This window comes from Anopheles coustani, chromosome 2 (genome assembly GCF_943734705.1).
Source record: "Anopheles coustani chromosome 2, idAnoCousDA_361_x.2, whole genome shotgun sequence".
NCBI lineage: Eukaryota > Metazoa > Arthropoda > Insecta > Diptera > Culicidae > Anopheles > Anopheles coustani.
In genome coordinates this window covers 28,076,652-28,098,973 of record NC_071289.1, presented here as the reverse complement: position 1 = coordinate 28,098,973, position 22,322 = coordinate 28,076,652, and the positions used below count along the sequence as shown (strand labels likewise).

Sequence of the window (22,322 nt, the reverse complement as noted above, 5' to 3'; positions counted from 1 at the left end):
ACGGTCCACGAATTCCTTTTACCGATTCCCGTCGGCAGGATGGTTATTTTATGAAGCGGTCTGTGTGAGTTTTACCTTGCCTTGGTCGCCTTTCGTCCGCTCGGTTATCTTGTTGTCGCGCCAACCTCCTCCGATGTCGATCGAGTGAGTTTGGAATTAATAATCCGAGAAGCGAGGCTCTACTGCTACCATTGTGTGTGGTGTTGTTGTTTTTCTTTACATCTTCCTGCCCTGGAGGCATTCCTTCGTCGCGCGGGTTCGACGTTAGCGTTCCATTATAAAGGGGGTTTCGAGACAAAAGTCGAATATTTAAGATAACGAAAAATACGGAGCGTAACCGGGAGAGACGATGAGTCCGAATGGTAGATTATGATTCACCGACAAGGTCGCAGGACATTTCGATCGCTGGGAGGATTGTGTTGAGGTGGTAATGGTGGTGGTGGGCAGGAATGGCCGGATGGGGATGAGAACCCCCCGAGCCGCCTTACAGACACGTGTGGATGATCTTTTTCGCCCGACACAGCTTACACTTGACCTCGCAGCACCAGTGGAAGGTGCAGGAGCAGCGCTCCACCACCGTCACCTCCTGCGTCCGGTGGCCCCGCCCGCAGCACATCAGGTCGCACCCGTCCACCCCGATCGAGGTGTCGTTGCACTGGCGCCCATGCGTGCCCTGGATGCCGAGGCGCGGGTTGCGCTCGCAGAAGCCGGGCGACGGTTCTAGGTAGACGAGGTCCTTCGAGCCCGGCGGTTTGTGCTCCGGATTGTACGGTTTCAGCTGGAAGTTGTATCTGTACGCGAGGGAAAGAAAGAAAAAATACGCGCGACAAACCAACACGGTTAGTAATCGATCATTCGTATAAGAGGCCAAGGGAAGTCGTTATTCATGAATCAACTTTGTTGGCGAAAAACGGAACCAACAACAGAGGCTTCAGGACACTCACCGATTGACGCGCTTCTGCTGGTGGCCGCGGGCGTGTATCGAGTTGCTCAGCACGCTGTTGGGGCTGGCACCCCCGACACCCCCACCGACGGCGTTCGCGTTCGTCTTGAGGTTGCCCGACGAGCCGGCCCGGTTCGTCAGCGTGTTCTCGTTCACGTTCGGGCTGCGCAAGCTGTTGCTCACCATCACGCGGGACGCACCGTCGAAGCGGTCCTTCAGGATGTCGCCGATCGTACGGAAGCTGTTCAGCCGCATCCAGCACGTCTTCATCGTGCACGAGCCGGACATGCCGTGGCACTTGCACTCCTGTCGCATTTCCGCCTGCACATGCTGGTTAAGAGAAAAGAGAGGAAAAGAGAGAGAGAAGGGAACATTAAAAATTAGTCAAAAGTAAGTTTCACTTCAGCTTCAAGTGTTTCTTCTTGCTTCTACCCATCCAGAGACATTCTAAATAATCCCATAAATTTCCCAATTGACCTTGCCGGTCAACTTGTCGATGAACTAATCCCACTAATAATATTCCGTCACCTGCACCTCACTTCCCCCTCCCGATCACAAAACCCGGCAGGATTTATGGCCGCATTAAAGAGCCATTTATTTCGTTCGCGGTTCAAATAAAATGCAATAAAAATCAATTAGCCATCCTGAAACCATGCAACGCCGGGACAAACGCCAATCATCGGCAACGAGAAGGAAGGGAGACGAGATTTCGTCCATTTTCGTTAAGAGCATCGAGCTGCTAATCCTTGCGCGATTGCCCCCATCACGTCGAATCCCTCGTCTTCGAGAGACGAACGAACGCATCGAGTCATCCGATTTAATTATCCGTCTCGTGCAAAATGCTTTTTCGCCGAGGGGACGAACGTCCCGGAGCGTTGTCCTCGTCATTCACCGAATGCGCAGAAGCTAACGCGCTGCGAACGGCGCGGACCGAGGAGCACAAATAATATGTCACTTAATTACAATCACCACAAATTAATAAAATTCATAAATGAATTCATTAGACTTTTATCAGCTGTCAACAATTTAATATATACGTTCCTGTGTGGGGGTACGCATGGGTCGGGGTGTGGGTTCCACTTTGTTCCACGGGCTCCATACCGTCGTGGTTCTCCCCGCATGTGACGTGCTTCGATCACGCAATCAGAAGAACACAACGCTCCCATGCTTCCATGCCACCAGCGAACCGAGCTCGTGCAGGACGGGGATTAAAACATTTATTAATGAAACTGTGATCGCATCCGTGCGGCGGACGAGCGACGAGGGTGGGAAAGGGGGCGGTACCGATCCGGGGCGATTATTGGCGAACCATCGGGTGGAACGGATGTCGCGTGAGATCGCGAAAGGAATCGCGAAGCAAGCTCTCGGGTGTCGATCACTTCACCAAGGCTTGCCACGGGGGTAATCATTTTTATTAAGGCAAGAGGCGGTGGGAAGAGGAGGAAAACAAAGCTAAACGAACAACATTAAGCCCCCGCGTGACCACGAGCACCGTCCACCACCGGGGTGGAGTAGGAGATATAAATAAAATTTATTTATTTGATTTTTAACCCAACCTCGCCGGATCGGGATCGTGTCCCGGGCGCGAGAGAAAGGAAGCATTTGGTAGGGATTTTCCCCCCACCCGGTGGTTGTTTTAACCTTTTTGGTGCTTTGCTTAGTTTGAGTGCCGAACGCTACGGAACCGTTTCGAAACCCTTGGCCACACGAACTGCCAGCAGCGAGCACGAACGAAAAACAAAACGCGACGGAAACGGGAGACCTCCCTGAAGATCCAACATCGCATGTGAAGTGTTCGCCAAACGGGACTTTCGCACGAAAACGGGTGGCCCCCACCGGTTGAGTGGTAAACGATTTTCCCAACTACCAACCGAATGAACCGATAAAGTGAAAAATTAATGTGTCCACAAGATTACTCACGCCGGAGTGTTCAATCTGGTTATATGTATTGAGTAAAATTGTCTCTTATTGTTTTTTTCAAAAATTGAATATGTTACAATTACAACCCATTTTTTCATCCCTGTCGGGAAAAACTTACCGCTCGGCCCGCCTCGTTGTTGTGCAGGTTCATCTTCTCACGCAGCGTCCGACCGCGCTCGCCCGTGTCGACAAACTCGCGGGAAAACTTGAACCCAAAACCAATGTTGTCGCTGCAGCCGCCCCACTCCCAGTCGCCGACGCCCGCCACCCCGCCCATGTTGTTCATCTGCGGCTCGCGGTTGTGGTGCGAATAGTCGCACGTGCACGACTCGATCGAGCCCTCGCTGCAGGCACGTGCGACGCTGTGCGTTACCGCGGCGCTGGTGATCGCGTAGATGAATGCCGTCTCACGACAACCTGTGGAAGAAGGAAAATTGTTTTATCAGTCATCGGACAAAGTGAAACCGTTTTCGGCTGCAATGTGGTATAAACTCAACCGCAGTAAGCGAACCCCGAAAAAAAGGCTTGAGAACAACTTAAGATTTCACCAACAAAAAGCAATGAACAGCTTACATTGAAAGTGACCCATGGATAGACTTCGTTCGCAACGATCGGTTCAAACCGAGCCCGGGTGGTGGTATGATGAAAATAAATTAAATCGTTTTGTAATCCTACTTACGGGGCAACAGCGTCTAATCATGGCCCCTAAGCCGAAGGCCACCGAAAAGCATAAGCGCAGGCCAAAGGCCTGATGAGCAGTGGAAGGAATTTGGTACATTCTCTGTGTGTGTGTGTGTGAGGTTGAGTAGGCATGCGCCTTTTTCTTCGGGGTTTACGGGAGGAAGGATGCTGAGCGAGAGAGGTTGTATAATCTTCCCGGGGCTCTGGTGGACCGAAGAACCGGATGAAACCACAATCCAAAGCTGTTGACCGAAACGCGGTGTGTCCTCGAGATTCTAGAGGTTTAGGAGATCTATTCGAGTTCCCGAACGGGTCCGCGTGCGTGCCTTCGTTCTGAAGACAAGAATGAATTTTTGTCCTCCCTGCATCACAAAACGCTGACAGAATCCATCAAGTGGGCCTTAAACACGAGAGCGAGCAGGTAGCTGACGTGTCCGTCCGACATCGATCAACGACCGACCATGGACCATGAAGCACTTTAGGGGTCGCCTCTCTCCTGGAAGAATTATTCCAAGCCGCGAAACCAGAAGCGGCTTGGGGGTTTTGCCCTGTAACTGACGTTCGTAATCGATTATTGGAGCACTGTTCAGTCCGTGGCAGAAGATGCACCGGTGCTCGGTGCGGAACTGATTGGAAAAAATATGCACTCACCATTCTAAACCGTGGGCCACCTTCCACGAAGGCTCCATAATCGGACGTTTAGCGCTAATTTTCCAGCTGATTTCACACCTTCACACCCACCGGGCTTCGTCTGCCACCCGCCGACCGATGCAGAAGATCATGCCCGTTACGATCATGCCTGCTAAACGCCCGGAGTGAGCGAATGTGTGTCATAAACCCGAAGGCAAAGTCCGGGACGCTTCTCGCAATAATCAATCATCATAAAGCTCCAGTCCCTGGGTGAGCGGCCCACCCGGGTTTCAGTTCGAACGGTTCGATCGATGACAAGTGCAATAAGTGTCTTGTCGTGCAGGGAGAAGGGCGGAAAGAAAAAAGCAACATGCCGGAGAAGATTGTACTTCCAGGAGCGACATCAGCATGTGTCAATGACAGCACGCGGTCTGCTGTGGAACCACGCCGCGTTCGGACACCTGGATCCAGCCGGTGACCTCGAGCCGCTAGACACACATTGCGCACAGGTAGTCCCGAGCATCGTCTCCAACGGAGTCGGATCTTCTCCTTGCCGCGCAGTTGATTTGTCAAATGTTACGCTTCGTCTCAATCCATCATCACCCCGAGCACGGTGGGTTCCTTCTTCGATTCCAAACTGCTTCTCCCAACCAAGGACACGTCAGCAATCGATAACGAGAGGTGAAGAAAACACCTCACAATGCATCGGTAACAATGTACCGCCGCAGCAAACCTCATCATCAATCCAATGAGGTTCGCCACAAATTGTACATCATTGCGATTGTCTACGCACCGGAATGGCTGAAGGTTGCCCGGGCGGATCTTTTACGAGTACCCTCATTAGACGCGGCCGACCACAATGTTGCACATAAACGGTGCCCTATGACTATCGGCCTCGAAAGCCACTCCTTGCGAGCGCTGCAGAGCACCTTCGTTCGAGAAGGTGTTAACTTCGGTTCGGTAAGTGGTTCGGTTCCCGTGTTTTGTTTCCCTGGCTTTACAACCTCATCGACGAACGACGTCGTTGCTTTCCAGAGCAGTAAAAGATAAGATGCGCGGTTAAAGTGTTGCATGAAAAACAGAAACAAGCAAACCAATTGCACGGGTGGTTAGAGACAATCTCACTTTTCAATTACGTGTCAACCAGATCGATAACGAAGTACTAAAAGTACTCGTCCAAAATGGGACCCGTTTCCAACGACCTGAAGCCGCCCCAAAATGCCACCATTCCAGACCGTTCCGAATCGGTACGATAAATATTTGTGGAATGTTGTCATTCCGTTCCTCCCGTTGTCAACCCAGGACTAATTTCTGACGTTTCGATTGTCATATTAGCCAACACCACGCTGAACCGCGTCTCTACGGTGTTCCTTCTGCTTTTCCGGGGAACCTTTCGATTCGATTTTCGATACGGGACTTCGGGTAATTGAACACCCGCCCGGAAAAGGAGTGTCTTTCGGGTTTCGGATTAGACGTGCCGCGGGTGTCCCGTGCAGCAAACCCTCTGTCTCCGGCCAGTTGACAGACGCAGGTCCTCCCGAACGACACGACGGTGATTGATCTGCTATTAATTGATTTATTAGGGATCGAGCTGACGAGCAATCGAGCTGGCAGTTGACGAGACCCGACGGTAAGCGATCGGATTCACCTCCCGACCATGTGTCCTAAACGATGTGTATGTGTGTCAGCGTCCCGTCGTCACACGCCTCGCTCGGTCGAGAGATCGATGAATTTATTTATTGGATTAAGCATTAAGACCCCTTTCCCCCCGATGCCACCGATGTTCGAAAAACATGTTCGAAGCCTATCGATCATCGAGCCCCCCCCCGATCGGGGGCTCCAATCGCTTACTTAATGAATAAATTAACTCCGCATAATCATCTCGGGGGCCCATAACGGTTATCGAGCATCAAGACACCAGAGGAGCCTAAAAGGGAAACCGAAACCGAACGCGCGACAGACTGCTCGAACGCAATCCCGAGCGTATGTGACGCAAAAATGTGAGCACGCGGGAAATTAAAGACACGTCAATCCCCATTCACCGAAAAGAAAAAGGGCTAATCTGTCTGAATCTTTTGGAATCTACCCTTTCGTCTGCTTGTCCTATCCCTTTTCCTTACCCTGTTCTATGCAAACATTTGCGTTTCGATCGAGCGAGGAGAATCAAAATATTTTCATCACCCAAAACGCACACAAAAACCCCCCGATTGGATTTCTTTGCCTCGTGTTCTAGCATTATTTGAACCTTTTTTTTGGGTTTGATTCGAGCCTGTTGATGTGTTGCGGTCGCCGTCGGACACAAAACCGATAATTGCCGGGTTCGTTGCTGCCGGTCGCATCGAGCTCTTTCTTCTTTCGGCAGTGTGCAAATGCAAACAAATCTCCACCCAAAAAACGAAAAAAAATCACATTAAGGAGAATAAAATAGCTGGCATTGGGCGAAAATAAAAGAAGCACTGAAAAACCAAATTGGATGCGTAAGCGCCCGGCGAAAAGGAAATCCGGTCTCGCCCGAAATGCGGTAGTATTCCTTGTATGTTTGCTTTTTTGTGTTTTGGTTGAGGTTTTGTCCTGTTTCATTACGTTTCGTTTTCGATTTCATTTCGAACACGCCAGCAATCACATAATGTGCTCTTTTTCTCCTTTTCAGTCGCTTCCTGCTTTGTTGCTTGCCTTCGATTGTCATGCAACCCTTTGGAGTCTTTTTTTTATTATTTGTTGCTGCATCCCCCTCCCCGAAAGGATGTCGTTTTGGGAGCCCGAACGTGAAATAATAAAGGGTTTCTCTTTCCCGATCAAATCGACGGGCCCAGGGAACAACACAACCGAACAATTAGTTTAATGGTTCAATTTGGGCAATGGGCGTTACGTTTGAGCCGCGTGTTTTCATATCGTATTGCACCGAAGCCGTCCCGTGTCTGTCCTTCCGTACGTACCTGTTGCAACGGCTCCGTGGCCTTGGGGCCGTGTGAAACGGATTTCCCGTTCCCTTTGTTGGTGTTTTCGTGTCTGGATATCTAATTCATTCATGCGACCATGGGCGAAGAATCGCCAAACGGCAGCCTAACGAAGACATCATAAAACGAGATTCTTGCACCCATCTGCATACGGGCGTCTGGGCGTTGCAGTTTCGGAACTAAATAGGTTCCTTTGTTTGTGTCGACGACCCATTGAGGCAGAGATTTGGGTTTCCCTTTCGAACGAGGCGGAAACAGGTTCTAACGATTCCCCGTGAATGAGTTCACGGCGAGGAAAGAAAGAAATCTCCAGGGCTCTGTCTTTTATTGCGCGTCTCAAGTGCTCAGACCGAATTTCGCGAAAATAGCCAACTTTTGTGTGCTCTGGAGGTTCTACCAATAAAAAAAGGGTTGCGAATGTCTACCTGGTAATCAGGGTGCTCTCATCGGCGATCATTAATCACGACTAGTTTTTGGGCGAATTACCCCCATCGCCATTCCATTCCGGAAGGGACGCAGAAATTCCTCATTTGGAAGCGATTTTAATTCGTCGATTAAATACTACCGTTTATCGATCCCATCTCCACTGGCTGGCCGTCGACAATCCTATTTGACCGCGAAGTAAAGGATTTGTTGATGGCTTCGCGGGAGACTATTTGCAGAAGCTCATCCTGCGAACGCAAAACGCGGGACCTAAACAACGCCACGGTCTGGTAAATATTTTATCGCTTCCTTCCACGACCCTGTAGGTCTCGGCGTGCCCGAGATAGGACACGGGATTTTTGAGGGGTTTGGCAAAGCGAAGAAGAGAGCCAAACGCACAGACAATGCTCCGTGACAAACCGAAACGCAAACGCTGAGCCCTGGAGCCTTCGGGCTTTTTGCTGATTTATGGAGCGTATAAAACCTTTTTATTAATATATATCGCTACGGTTTAACACGGGCTCCGGCTCGGGAACCGCAGGACGCTCGCATTCCGGTCCCTTGTCTTTGCCTTGGCCAGCCGTTGTTGCTTTCTCCTCGCCCGATCTTCATTCTGCCTGAACCGATCCCGCTGCTTCCTTAAGGTCCGATGGCGAACTTTTCCCAGTGGCGAAGATTGCTCGAACCTCTTCCAGGAGAGCTCTTCCCGTTGGCTCTTTCCTTCTGATCGCCCTGTCTTGTAGCGATTTGTTCTCCTACTAGACTTGACTACACTCCCTAAAGCCTGCCTAAAACATGTGTCTTACAGCGGCAAACACACACAGGGAAAAAAAACAACATGTTCCGGACATCTCCCTCCGGGTTCTCTCTCTATTTCTCCTCTCCATTTCCTAGGGACCACAAACACCGACTGCCCCCGGATTTCGTCGCTCCGAGCCTGCGCCCGTTTATGGACGGGTGTTATAAAAATAAAACTGTCATCATCACCATCAGCAGGCCACGGACACGATCCGCCCGGTCGATCGTAAAAATCGGCGCGCTGCGTTCCTAGATCTCGCCGAGCAGCATCACCCTCGGGGCGGAAAAAAAAGGTATAACAAAACAAAAAGACACAGTTACCTTCGAAAGGCACCCAAAGTTGGATCGTAGGCAAAGGCACCACAACCACTCCGGTGCATACGACTGGCGGTGGCGGGAGGGCTCAAAAAGTGTGACAAGATTTATAGCGTTTAATTGCTCGGCGTAACCCGGCAAAAGGATGGACTTTGGTAATAAAGTTGTAGTGGAGGCGCTTTACCGATTCATCTTCCCCGACCGTCGGACGGGCGGGTGAGCGAAGCAGCGGGGACGTATGTGGCGGTGGATGGGGTTGGGAAAAAATCTTATACGGCCCTAATTTGCTGGTCAATTAAGAACGCGCCGCCGAAACCACTACGGACGAACGCGAGGCGAAAGATAAAATAAAGTCATTTTGCGATAAACAAATCGAAGTGAGGAGATAAAGCTTCGATAAGACGTCGGGTAAAGGAAGGAAAATGATCCACGATCCACATTCTCACGGTCCCGCGAGTGTCCCGGTGGCTAAAAGGAAGCTGTTCGTCCGTTCGGCGACTATCGATAAATCGATCGACCTACGGCGGAACGAAGCAGAGGTAATGCGATCGCCGGGAAAGGAAAGGAGCTGCATCGAATGCGATTCCGCGAGCCGGCGTGCGGCGATAAGTGGCGCAACGATGGTCCGGGAGACCACCATGCTCGGCACTTTTTAATCGCTCGATCCACAATCCATGACGCATTGTGCCGATGAAGACAGGTCCACCGGTTTTCTTCGACGACCTCTCCAAGACGACTCTCGGAGGCTTTTGACAGCTGAAGGAAGGATTGTAACGCGGCCGGGACTCACTCACCGTCAGCAACAACCGACAACCGGCTCAATGGGACCATTGTTTTCCGCAGCTCTATTTGGTGCTAGAGCTCCCGTGTTGGTTTGTGTTTCTGTGTTTGTGTTTATGTTTGCCCAATGAACTACCGCGGCCACCTCGGTGCCACCGGTCACTTCAGTGCGACCACAAGTTACCCAACCGCACTCGAAAAGTCGATCAGTGGAGTTCGTTGTTCGCTCGGGAACCAGGGTGGGTGGCTAGATGCCGTTCGGGGTGATGTTAATAGGTAAAACCAATAAAACGCTACCGTCACGGTGGGAACTCACGATCCGCTCTTCACCGTCAGAACAAACCCCACAATGGTCCCAAGGGCTCATTGAAGTGGTTAAGTTCACCAAGCGAAACCCAACAGTTGCAACATTTGCATTCGTTATTCCATTTAAATAAACAAATCTCCCATTAAAAACAGCGGCACGCAAAACAAAAGCAGATAGGGATTATTTTTAGAAAGGAGTTGCGCAGGTTTCCTTTTTCCTTTTCAATTTTCCAACGCTCTCCATTTTCTAATGAAACATTAAACGAGCTAAAATCATGTTCACCCCCGTGTAGGATTATTAATTGTGAAACCATTTTAACAGATCCTATAAACTCCCACTTTCTTGAACAACACACACACACACACACACACACACCAGGGGCGCACACTTCCGAGGGCGTCGCGGGAGGTTAATCAATAAAGAACCGGCCTCACCCTCCGTCGTATCCCTGCCCTGCCCTCTCCCCCCGTAACCGGGAGTGAGGAGTAAATTGCCATTAATTTTCCTACAATTATTATAATTTATCGCTCCCGCAAGCCAACGGTCCCGGTCCCGGCTCGTTTCGTTCGGCGCGCAACACGTGATCCCCGGTGGAAGGTGGGGGAAAAGGAAGACGGCGAAACACCTTCTTCATCCGCGCAACGGGACGGACCGGAGAAAAAGAAGAAACCGGTGCAGCGTCTTGCAAAACCCCCTTGGAAGCGCCGGGTCGGGCTCGGCCTATCGCGAGTGCATTAATTATTGATAGCGGGAGCTGCAGTAAAATGCTAATGGATTGCCACCGGGCGGCCAGAAGCGATGAATAATGACTTAATTTCTTCGCCGACCGAGTTGGGCCCTTCGGAGTGCGGTCCAGCATCGGCAAGATCGTCGTCGTCGTCGGTGGCGTGAAGCACTTTCTCCGCGCGTCAATTATGGATTGAGAAAATGAGGCGGAACAACGGACCTGGGTCCCGGCGAGGGGGGGAAGCAAAGGGAGTGGGAGCGGTGGCAGCGGATGGTGATAGAATTTAAATCGTTTTCCACCGCCCGAAGGTACGCTTGATGCGACACCAAGGAGTTCCGTTCGGTTCGATTATGAAGATCGATGGAATTATGTTGTAAAAATGACGCGCAAATCTGTCGATCCAGGAAAGGATGGTGCATCTCGTCACGCACCGGCACATTCTATCTTTTCTTGTCCGGAGTTCTCTCCCGGCTCGGGGAAAAAGGTCAATCGGTGGATGACTTTATCCCGAATGGGATACTTTCGCCAGAATTTATTTTACCGCCCGGAAACCCGCTGCGACTGACGACAGGTCAATGGAGTCGATTAGTTCCCGCCCGTCGCTCAACACGATGGTTCGGGTCGGTTCCAGGGACTTCCCCAGGAGTTTCCGATAGCAAAAAAAAAAGGAGACAACCGTCCCGCTGTGAGCAACTCCTGGCGTTAGGCAATCGTCTTTTCGTTCGGTGCTTCGGTTTTTTTTTGCTTCTTTCTTTCTCAACGCTGTGTGGTCTGCAAGCGGGTTCGTTTTCCTCGTTTTTTTCAATAAAAGAATTATCAACTAATTTCTGTTGAGAGAGTAAAAAACAAGGCTAAACTGTCCCGGTTGAACAATAGGAGGCCCGAGGATGTGTCTCTGCCGGGACTCTGTTTTGCGGAGTCGAATTCTTTTCATCCACTCTGGGGCGGGAAGGGATCAGAAAGAAACCGAAAACCATTTACCACCATCAAAGTGGCCTCCGGCGTAATCCGGTCGAGGTTGGATTTTGCGTAACAGCATTTGCAGCAAACACCTCCATTGAAAGCTGAGCAGTCGGGTTTGCTCATTGTTGCGGAAACATAACACCAATCGATCGACACGCCAAATGTGTCGAAGAGCAATCAAATACCATACGGCAAAGATTGTCGAGCTTAAAGGCACCGTAGGAAAAACAAATCTCGCAATGGCGAAACATAACCGTTTTAGCCTGCGGCAAGATGATGAGCGCACGGTTCGCACGACGAAAAACAACGAAATTACACAAACACACAACACACCAGCCGGAGGGCGAAAGACAAACGTTGCGATGACAAATAAACCCCGCGTCAAACGGGCCGGCTGTGTGCATGTGCATGTGCAAGGTACCGGAAAATGAGAAACCCTTGGACTTCAGCTTGCGCACTTCAGCGTGATGCGCCGTTGAAGTGGTTAATTCCGTCCGTTATTAGCCGAGCAGATGAAGGCCGGCCGTTTAGGGGAACGGTTTACGGAACAGATGTGCCAGCTTAGCGTCCCGGGAGTCCTTTTTCAGCTCCGGGACTTCTGGGTGAAGGGATGGAATCGGAAGGGCGGCAAAAGGAACGTCAGTTGTTTACTGCCTTTTAAATGGTGTTCTACCCGAAATAAGGCTTGTAAACAATTGTCTATTGCGTGTCCCGGAGAAAGGTGTCTTTGGAGGGTCTTAGGAAGGGAAAGAATCTTATTCACGAGATCCTCAAACGCGATCAAGATCATATCAATTTCCAACCACCGCTCAATTTAAACTCCACTCAACTTTCTCAATGGTCAAAACACACATGTGTGTGTGTGTGTGTGTGTGTGTGGTTCCTTTTCTGCGAACGTCCATCGTCATCTTGACATTATCCTATGCCGCCTTCAGGCGCCACCGAATCAGAAAAGCGGCACGTTTTTGCGCTTCAAGCGCTCCGAACCCGAAACGTGAAGCCAAACGTTCGCCCGGTTCCGCTTCCCGTATCTACCGGGTTGGATCTTGGCGGGCACAAGGAAACACAAATGCGTGCGTAGGCCGCGAGCGATGGCTTCCAGGCTTCGTGGGGCGAAAAAAAGGGGGGAAAAGCGGATTCCCATAAACTCCACCTCCGCACGGACACGACGCGCACGTCTTCCAGCGAAAGTCTCGCCACCGGAATAGTAATTAACTGGTTCCACCTACGCCGCGAAGACGCTGCGGTTCCGGCTACCGTGAAGTTTCCTACCCACATTCCTACAACAACAAAAAAAAAACCAACGCTTACCTCGTTCGACGATCTTGCCGAACAGATTCTTGCCGCGCAGGAAGTTCCGCGTCGAGCAGTTCCACCGGCGCGTCCGGAACTGGTGCTGGCACTCGTTGATGGCCAGGTTGGCCCCCTTGGCGATGGCGGCCAGGACGCCGGGGTTTTCGCGCGCCAGCTTGCGCTGCTTGCGCCGCAGGGTGGCGTGGATGGCCGGATCCATGTACGTTATGCCGGGCGCCAGCGGAGAGATGTTGTTCGGCTCGCCCGCCTTCGCGATTCCCCTGAAACGTGGAGAAAAAGAAACAGAGAGTAGGGTTAGACAGAGGTTTTACCTAGGAACACTTTCACCTTGCCGAGCTGCGTTTCGCGATCCCTCAAAGCCTTTCCCGAGAGGTGGGGGAAAATTCAGGGCCACATGCTGGTGACCTTACACTTCTCCCGAAACCTTTTCCACATATGTTAAACTCGGAAGAAAAATAGTCACCAAACCTTAAAGGCGTTAATGCGATGCGCAAACAGCCCTCGGCAACAGATGGTGACAGCAAGTGGGCAACAACAACAAAAAACCCACAGAAGATTTCCCCCGAAAGCTTGCCGAAAATCGGCAGAGAAAGCATCGAAAGTGTTCGAGGTTGTTTTCCCACACCTGCTTCTTGTGAGGGAAAAACCAGATCCTGGCGGTGCGTATTTTTCTGCAAAGTGTTGAACGCTGACGCTTAAGAGTTCGTTTCGAAACATCCTTTTGGAGGTTCGTTGAAGGATGGGAAAAATAATGCTACGGTTCGATCGCGTAGTTTCAACGGTTGTTTACGACCACAAACACCTGGAAGTCGCCGTAGCGCCACGCTGAAGCAAAACTAACTAAAAAAAAACCCGTCCGCTGTTTGTCTCACACCGAAATTAGTTGTATCAATATTTAGCACCAACCACCGCCCGCACCCGCACCCAATCGTCACGCCGAACGCGCCGAGCGTCACGTCACGAAATGCAAATGAGACGAAAAGCCCCAAACAACGTGCGAGGCTGCAAGGTAGGGACAGCTTCCTAAAGTAAGACAGATCGCCACCTTTCGGGTGCGCGTCCAAGACCAAAGGCAGCTCCAGTTCCAGCGAACGTGGACGACGTGCCGGCGGAGGCCACTGCAGTCGGCGACCGGTAGCGTGGATGATTAATTGGACAAACAGTCGTCATCGGGTTCGGACGAACGGACGGGGGATCGCTGATGGGGCGCCGATGGAGCGGAGGATCAATAGCTCGGTGCAAAGGGACCCCGTGCGTATTGCGTAAGCGTAAGCCGACGCCGATGGAAGTCCGTGGTACCGACTGACCATGAATGCTGCGCGACAAATGCTGCGTTCCCACGGTCGATTCCCAAGCGGCTCGACCCTCCCCGTCGGTGGTTGCGTTCTGAGTCGCCGAGCTGCTGGAGGACAATATTTGCCTGCATTCATCATTCGGACGGGGAAAGTGATCAAACAGTGAAAGTAATCGAGCGCTGGGACGGATTAACGCAACAAAAGATTTGTGAGAATTTAATTTAAGCGACGAACCTCAATTTCTGGTAATAAAAGGGAATTTGAGTTGTTGTTTTTTTCTGAAGTAACATTCTCGTTATACAAAAACTTACAAATTGGAAGATCGGTGGTGACAAATTACCATTTAAATTCCGCACGCCCAATTTATTGGTGCGATTTTGACGTTCCTTCACGTCGGGAAGCGCAACGTTCGATGGCGAGTGCAGCCCCCTGTAGATGATTTATTTCGCAGCATTCCAGCAAGCAAAAGAACCACAACGCACCACAATTTGCTCCCCCCGGACGGCGAGGTTGTCGTCTTAGTTTGTCAAATTGTTGTCGTATCATGTATTTTTTTCTGTCGTTCTTCTTTATTTGATTCCGAACTTCAAACTTCCACGACGGTCGTGCGCAAATGCGCCCCGGCGGACCGCGTTTTCGGTAGTTGTGTCCGGTTGTGTCTGGCCGGTCCACCACTTATCGCTCCCCCCTCCTGAAACGATGGTCGAAACGTGACCAAGGGTTTTACTGGCCGCGAACGGCCATGGCGGGACGAAAGGTGAGCACGCGGAGGTGGAAGGATCACTTTGAAGATCATAAAATGCGATCGAAACCTGTCACACACCTCGGCTCGGTCAGTGGACACCACACACATTCCAGCACGTGAGAGGTTAGAGTGCCCTGTCGGGGACAGCAGGCAGCAGCATCTTCATCATCATCATCATCATCATCAAGCTGGTTGAACATAAAACGGTTTCCCCGAAGGCGCAATGTTGTCCCGCACGGGATGGACAAACCACCCGAGGGCATTCAGTTGTGGACCCGTTTACTCGCGTTTGCGCTTACATAACGCACGGTCCCGGTGTCGTTGCGTTACGTCGCGAGAGTTGTAAAATAAATTAGTTTGTCTTGCGGTGGTCGGCGTCGCCAAGCACGCGGAACGAGAATGGAACGCGTCGCGAATTCTCGAACCCGATCGCTCTTCGGCTCGAGCATGCTTGTTTCGGAAGGATGTTTTTGTGTTTCATCTGCAATGGTTTTTTTTTGTCTCTGTTTTCATCTCCATTTCAGTCTCATTTCACGTTTGCGATCGATTCCGTGCGCGAAGGAGCAATAATACGTCGAACAAAATCGGTCACAGATTGCACTTAACGTTCGCGTTCTCGGGAAAAGATTGCTGCAGCGCCATATATCCTAAGATAATCAAATGCCGTGTTTTATGCCGTGATCGTAAATCATTTGCGATGAAACGACAAACAAAAAAACACCTTTGTCATTTGGCCTGAAGGGGATGAATGAGGGATGCACCTTGCAGAACCTTTCCCGCATGCGCAACCCGTCTGGGAGTTCGTCTTTTTCCGGCGTCATCGGGCTGCACCCCCGGCTGGCCTTGGCGGGAAAAACGAGCTTCTCGGGCGTGATGGGAAGCGCGATTCTTCCAACAACCGACCGACGGACGGCATCCCGAAAAAGGCTCGCGTCGCGTTCGGAGCCCGCGGGCCCGTCGTCGCTCTCGTGCCATAAACGATGCGCTGACAATTTATGATCGTCCTCGATCGAGCGGATACGGATCGATTTTGATGCGTTATTTATTGACTGGACCTTCGACTGGCGCGCGGTGCTTCACCAGCAACAGGCGAGAGGAAAAGAGAATAAAGATCAGTGATGTGACTTTCATCACTTTCCAATCTTGTCTGCCTACCTCTGCTTCGGTTTGGAGATCGATGTCCTTTTTCGGTAACTGGATAAGCGCCACTGAGGGGTGGTTTTTCTGCCGTTCCGTCGCCTTTTCCCGTTCGACCGGCGTGAAGTAATCTGAACGCCATTATTGCACAGGGTTGGTGACACGTTCCAATCAGTTTTCCCCCGAGCGATCGCATGGCCAATCTTTCAATAAACATGAGGTATTTTATGCAAGGTCCACTGAAGAAGAATTCGTTAGAAGAAAAGCTCCCTCCAAGCCATCGGTTGGTTCATTATGGAAGAACCACTTTGTCACTCGACTCGGCTCGGTGTAAAAATCAACCATCCCATCATAAATACCCAAAGGGTGGCCCAGCGTTTCCCGCCGGACGCCCCGGGTGACGGATGATAGAACGTCAAAACGCGGAACGGAACGCATTTCGCACCGCAACCACATCGGACGCTATCGCGCTCGGAATCGATCGAGTAGATCACGTTGCAAAACGGAATGCGTACGCCGTGCAGAAAACTCCCGCCCGAGGCTCGGACCAGAAGTGGAGTGGAAAAATCAGCACCATTTCCACGCCGGTGCGTTCGGCGCGGCAGTCTCGAATTACGCCCCTCGGGTAGGGAAGGGAAGGAACATGTTTTATGCTCGCTGTCAAGCACCCGTAAAGCCCCCGGGGGGGAAGAAGGAGGCGGACGCTCGGAGGAGTCCGACACGAAAACCGCAACAGCCTCAAACGACGGCGGCGTTCGTGTCACTCTATTAAAATTCTCTGACACCATTAGCTGGCACGCTGCGGTCGGATTCGGAGGCAGGACGACGTGAAAATGCCAATCGATTGAGGCATTATCGATAAATAACGAGCGTGACATTAATTGGAAACTTCCTCTCCCGCCCGGCGCGGGAATGAAATGTTTGCCTAATGACAAATGTAATCGAAAAACTAATTACCCATTACGTGATGATGTACCTCAATGTACTACAACCGCAGCGGTCTTCTGGCCCGGAAAGGGGGTCCGAGGGAGGCCGGTTTAATAAATAACCACCTCATAAACGCACCGGAGCTGCGTGTGAGGTCCATAAATTGCTGCGGACGCAGGCGTCGCTTGCGAAAAAGGTTGCGTAAAAAGTCAATACACTTTTGAAATCCCACCACCCGCCGCCATTTGTCAAAGCTCCGACCGTCTTGCGTCCCCACCGCACATCACACTCACACCCACCCGAAGCGGCGCTCCGGTAATTCAAACTATATTTCATTGAATAATTAATGATAATGCTAGTGACAACGAGAGCACACGAAGAAAAATGGCCCGCCCGGCAGCGTCCTTGCGCTAAACAAACGTTGGAACGAGCCGTGGCCCAACCCGACGGAAACAATGTTCAAACATTACCCTGAGACGGGCGGGGAGAGGTGGGGAGGGGGAGAGAAAAATTGCTCCAAACGATCATCAATCGATCGGTGTTCGAATAATTATCCCCGCACGTTCGTTCGCTCGTACCGAGGGTTTTCGATAGAGTTGCAGTGCACCCTACGTTCCCTCTAGGCCACGGTGAGGTACACCTCGCAACCCCTCTCGAACCCTTTTCTACAAAGTCCAGGTGATCATGGTGCCAACACTCGATGGAATGGGAAGCTAAATTAATTTATCAAAAAACTGCCAGCAACCACCTCATGAGTGGTGGTAGTGGTGGTGCAATAGCGGAAAAAGGGTAGGTCTGGTGCGGTCGTACGCCGTCGCGATCCGTCGCTATTAATCACAGTGGTAATCATTTTTCATATACAAAACACTCAGATGGGGTCCTCGGTTGAAGGAAGCACGAGAATGCAACCGATGCAACGGAAGGAAGGAAGGTCGGATGGATGGATGGATGGATGGATGGTTGGATGAATAGTGCACCATAGCACCAGCGCCAAGAGTTCATCGGTTTCCCCTAACCCGAACGATCGGATGAAAAATGACACGACGGTGTTAATTTGTCATTTATTACGCTATTAACAAACGCTTACTTCGATCCGCTGCTTGAAGTGAAGTGCAGCAACAGATGGACGGACGGCAGCAAACGTCACACGGGTGCATCGGCAAAAGCCCGCGGTCGGGCATGGTTTGCAAACACAGACGCGCGAGGTAGCAAAAAAAAAACCCCCGGAGAAACACTGGAGCCACCCTGGAAGCCTGGGAAAACGAAGCTGGCCGATCCTGGACGACTGCATACATCGCTCCATTGCCCTTGTTCTGTCGAGGAAGGCTCGGACACGAGAATTCTTGCAAACGTACCACATTCGAAGACGTTTTAACACCACCAACAGCAGCATCAGCAACCCTCAGACGCATCAGCTCCTTCCACATGCCAATTGCCCCGTTCGCCCGGCATTGGAATGCAGCGTCCCATCGGGCGTTGGGTCGACGTAATGGTCCAGAGCCGTGTGGAGATTTATGTGCAAACGATAAGCTCGACGAGAACAGGCGCGCGCGCACGCCCGCCCGAGCATCCGTTGCGGGTGGGTTTGTCGCTTAATTGCCCGTTGAAGTCTTTCGTACCGTGAAGCGCTAAAGCGTTCCGGGACGGCGGTGTTTGCAAAAACAGGCAAAAGAAGGACTTAACAAATCCGAAAATGTTGCTTGCCTGACGGAAGGAATCTGTCTGGGGAGGCCCGGTGTTGGGATGTGTTGTAATCCTCGTGAGAAAAAGAACCTTCCCGTTCGGTCATCGCTGCTTCGAAACTCGTCACTCGACCAGACCGCGAGGTGAAATCATCGGAGTAAAGTCGCGCAAAATCGGGAGGACCATTTCACACCTCAATTCACGCAACGGAACGGCATCCCTCCCCGTGCGCCCAAATAATCCTCCCCACTTCCCCCCTCGCGTCACGATAGCTAAGCTGTCCGATTCCTTTTTCCACGCTCCAGAACGGTTCGCTTCAGCACGCGGAGAAATTAATGTACGCCAACAATTGAGTGACAGCGCTGGTGATGCTGGTCGGTTGAAATTAAGCTAACGATGGCCAGGACCCGGGGGCTTGCTGACGGACGCCCGTCGACGCGAAATCGACCAGATCTCCTCCAACCTCCGCCCCAGTCGCGGAGCGCGCGAATAAATCTCCCGACGGTCACCACGATCGTTCTACGCGTTCCAAAGTTCCTCGCGAAGGTTAAGCACCGAAAATTCCACCAACGGGGCAGCATACACACTGCAGGAAAAAGGGAAAGGACGGTTCACACGCTTTATGACGCGCGAACGGGCGTCGCGATGCCCCAGGATTACGAGTGATTTGTTCACCACATCACTCCGTTCCGTTCGCGCTCGTGTGCGTGTGTGTGTGTGTGGTGGAAAGAAAAGTCGCGAAAAACGAGACGCGCAACTTGACGACCGACCGATAACGATCAATTTGGGTTAAAAAGAAATCTCCAACTTAATTAAACAAAACAACGAAAAGGGGTGCTTGTGTTGCTGATGTTGCAACCGGCCTCCGGTGCATACTGGTGCATTTGGCTGCTTTAACAAACAAATAAAAGCAGCGAAAACAAGAACAGCAAACATGTGACGGCGAAGAGTGAAATTCGCGCACAAAGCAAAGATGCCAATGTCACCGGCGGTGGTGTGGATGGCGCGAAGGGGGAGGGGGGGAAAGAATCGGTTTTAATTTAATTAAAACCGACAGCAAACGTAGGTACAATCGCGTCCGAGCCGCGCGACGCGAAACATGGCCCGTGGGGATGCATACAAATCAATTTCGGTGTTAATTTCTGTCTTTCACTCTCGACGCGTACACGAATCCATCCACGTCCAGGCAAAAGTGCAGGCGAAATCATTTGCATTCACTTCCACCGCGCGAAAGCAGCACAAAATGTAACACACGGGGCACGGGGAAGGCCAAACGCGATCGGCCCTTTTTTTCCAACCCCCAGGGGTTTGCCCCGTTCCGCGTCGACATTATCGTTAACGAGCTGATTAAATGCCATACAATATTGTCAGCTGTTTAATAAAATTAATTACAAAAATAATTATTATCAACATTTACGATGCATATATATCGGGCGAACGATTATAACAGTGTTCCCCGGTGCGTGTCGAACCTCCTTGCGTCCTTCGCGTGTGCAAAAGGAAAACAGGAACTCAAATCCAAGTGACAACCGTTCCAACGGCGAGTCCCGGTTGTGCAGGTGTCACCAGCCGACCGGGAGAGTGTGAAAAGTGGGTATCCATTTCGAGGCCACCGGATGAAAATGTCGCCCCAGGAGCGACGCGCGAACAAGTGTTGAAGAAACTGTAAACAGATTTTTTTTCCCCTGGACACGCTTCACGGGAAGAAAAGAAGTACAACCGATCCGAAAGGAAGGAGTGAACGAGAAAAAAGGAAACAATCAAACACGGCCATAAATCGGATCGTGTCCGATTGAGTTGGCTAAATGGCAGGGCATTCGGCGAAGTCGGCCTTCCCCGGGCCCCTAACAGCGGGAAGGCAATATTTCCCAGGTGAGAAGCGAACCGTCAAATCAACAACCATTTTGAGCCGATTTTCTTCCGTTAATGATAACTCTCAACCCCCCCTTCGCTGTCCTCGCTTTAGGGCTATTAGTGTAACACCTTTCAAAACAGAAGTAGCGAAGAATGGGTGAAACGAGCCTAAAGCCTTCGCACGGAATGCAATCGAAGCCCGCCCGTTCCCGGCTAGGATGGCCGCTGGCGTAAAGCTAAAGGTTTCGAAACGGTCCCGGATCGGATTAGACGCGATTTTAGACCCACTCTCAGGCCCCTGGAACCGTCCTGCGGTCCCCCGTGGACCGGGCCTTCGGGACGGAAAGTAGCCATAAAACACTGATATTGAAACCATAAATTTTCTATTAATCATTATCACGCGAGCTGCGAGATTATTATTTTCATAGCCCGCGGTGGGAAACGGAAAACCAGACCGTGCTTCCAAACGCGAGCGTTTTTTTTGGGGGAAAGATTTCGGTGTTCACCTTACCCTTTCGGTCTTGGAGCGGATACGGGGGAGAGCGGGCAAGGGGAAGTGAATGAGTGGTTGACTATCAATAAAAACAAAATAGAAACTATGAAAATAAAAGGCAAATAAATAAAAACAAACAAGCATGGCGCGCGGTACGCTGAATTCGCTCCAATCCGAGCGCCATTAGCGAGGGATCGAATGGGGCGCGTTTAGATAAAGACCGATTTTCCTTCGCCCGCTGCCTGCGCTGCCTTCGTTGCCTAATGGTACACTTAAGTAGTAGCGATTAGGGAATATTAATTTATCCCCCTCTCCTTTCCTTTCATCCTCCCTGGGATCGTTTAGTAATCCCTCCCCGAGGCCAAACTCCAACCATCGAAACGTGAATGGTGGTGGTGGCGTGGTGGCGGAAATGGTTGCTTTCCTACTTTATGGCCACCATAATGATGTCATCGACATCATCAACATCATCATTGTGCGTGTGAGGAAGGGGTTGTTTTAAAGCAGCATAAAACGGGGAATTCGCTAGCTGCTGGCGATTCTGATGCAACAATTACTTACCACCACATCGAGCCCCGTCCGCGGCCGGGTTTGGATTTGCTTTCCACCTCCGCCCAGGCACTGATGGCCATCAGGCACACCATTAACACTGTCACTAGATTCATCGCGTTTAGATTTAAATTTAAAAACCAACTTTACCCTACTACTAGGTTGCGTCTTCGCTCGCGGCTTCGAATTTGGCACCAGTTTTGCTTTCTAGGATGTTAAACTAACTTTCTTTCTCCTTTCCGGTTCACGGTTTGTTTTCACTTGCCACACTTGTTGCGTTTTGGCTTGCCTTGCACACCGATTGATTGTTGCTCCGCTAGCAAACGAGCGTCACCATCGTCTCCATCCGACACGCATCGGGCGACAACAACAACAACAACAACCGTTCACGCAAATTGCTCATTATCACGCGGGCAAACACTGGGACATGCCGCCAACATGCACTCGACCCCGATCCACGGGGAGGTTTTTTGGCACGAAACTTTTCGGAACGAACTCTCGGCTCTCGGTGTCGCTCACGGACGCATCGACACACCCTGCCCGAAGCGCTGGCAAGGACCAAACTGACGACGGCGACACGCGCTGACCGGTTGTTGAAAATGTCGGGCTCAGGGAAAATCAAATCCTGCCGTAGAGGAGCAGGCGCACAATAACATCAATCACGATCGCGCACGAGAGCTGTTATGCTGGACGCTGCCACTGCTGAGATGCTGCTGGTACACCGTTCACCGCCGCTGCGCTGCTACTTACTAGCCGACCGGCAGCACGATATCCTTCGGCACCTTTCCGGCTCGTCGTTCCACGGGGTGCGTCTGTGTGTGCGTGTGTGTGGCTTGTGTGTTACCCTCGTCTTTCGGTCTCCCTCTATCGCTTTTGCTCGT

At 51.3% G+C, this 22,322-nt stretch overlaps 1 protein-coding gene across 1 annotated transcript; it reads right to left on the bottom strand.

Annotated features, from left to right (window-relative positions):
- Nucleotides 1-484: 484 nt before the first annotated feature.
- Nucleotides 485-21,572, bottom strand: LOC131263097 (protein Wnt-1). Its single transcript, XM_058265248.1, has 5 exons — nt 21,454-21,572; nt 12,756-13,018; nt 2,982-3,280; nt 945-1,273; nt 485-791 (listed from the first exon to the last, which is right to left on the bottom strand). The coding sequence occupies exons 1-5, from the start codon at nt 21,555-21,557 to the stop codon at nt 485-487; spliced, it is 1,302 nt and encodes a 433-aa protein (XP_058121231.1). The 5' UTR covers nt 21,558-21,572.
- Nucleotides 21,573-22,322: the final 750 nt, after the last annotated feature.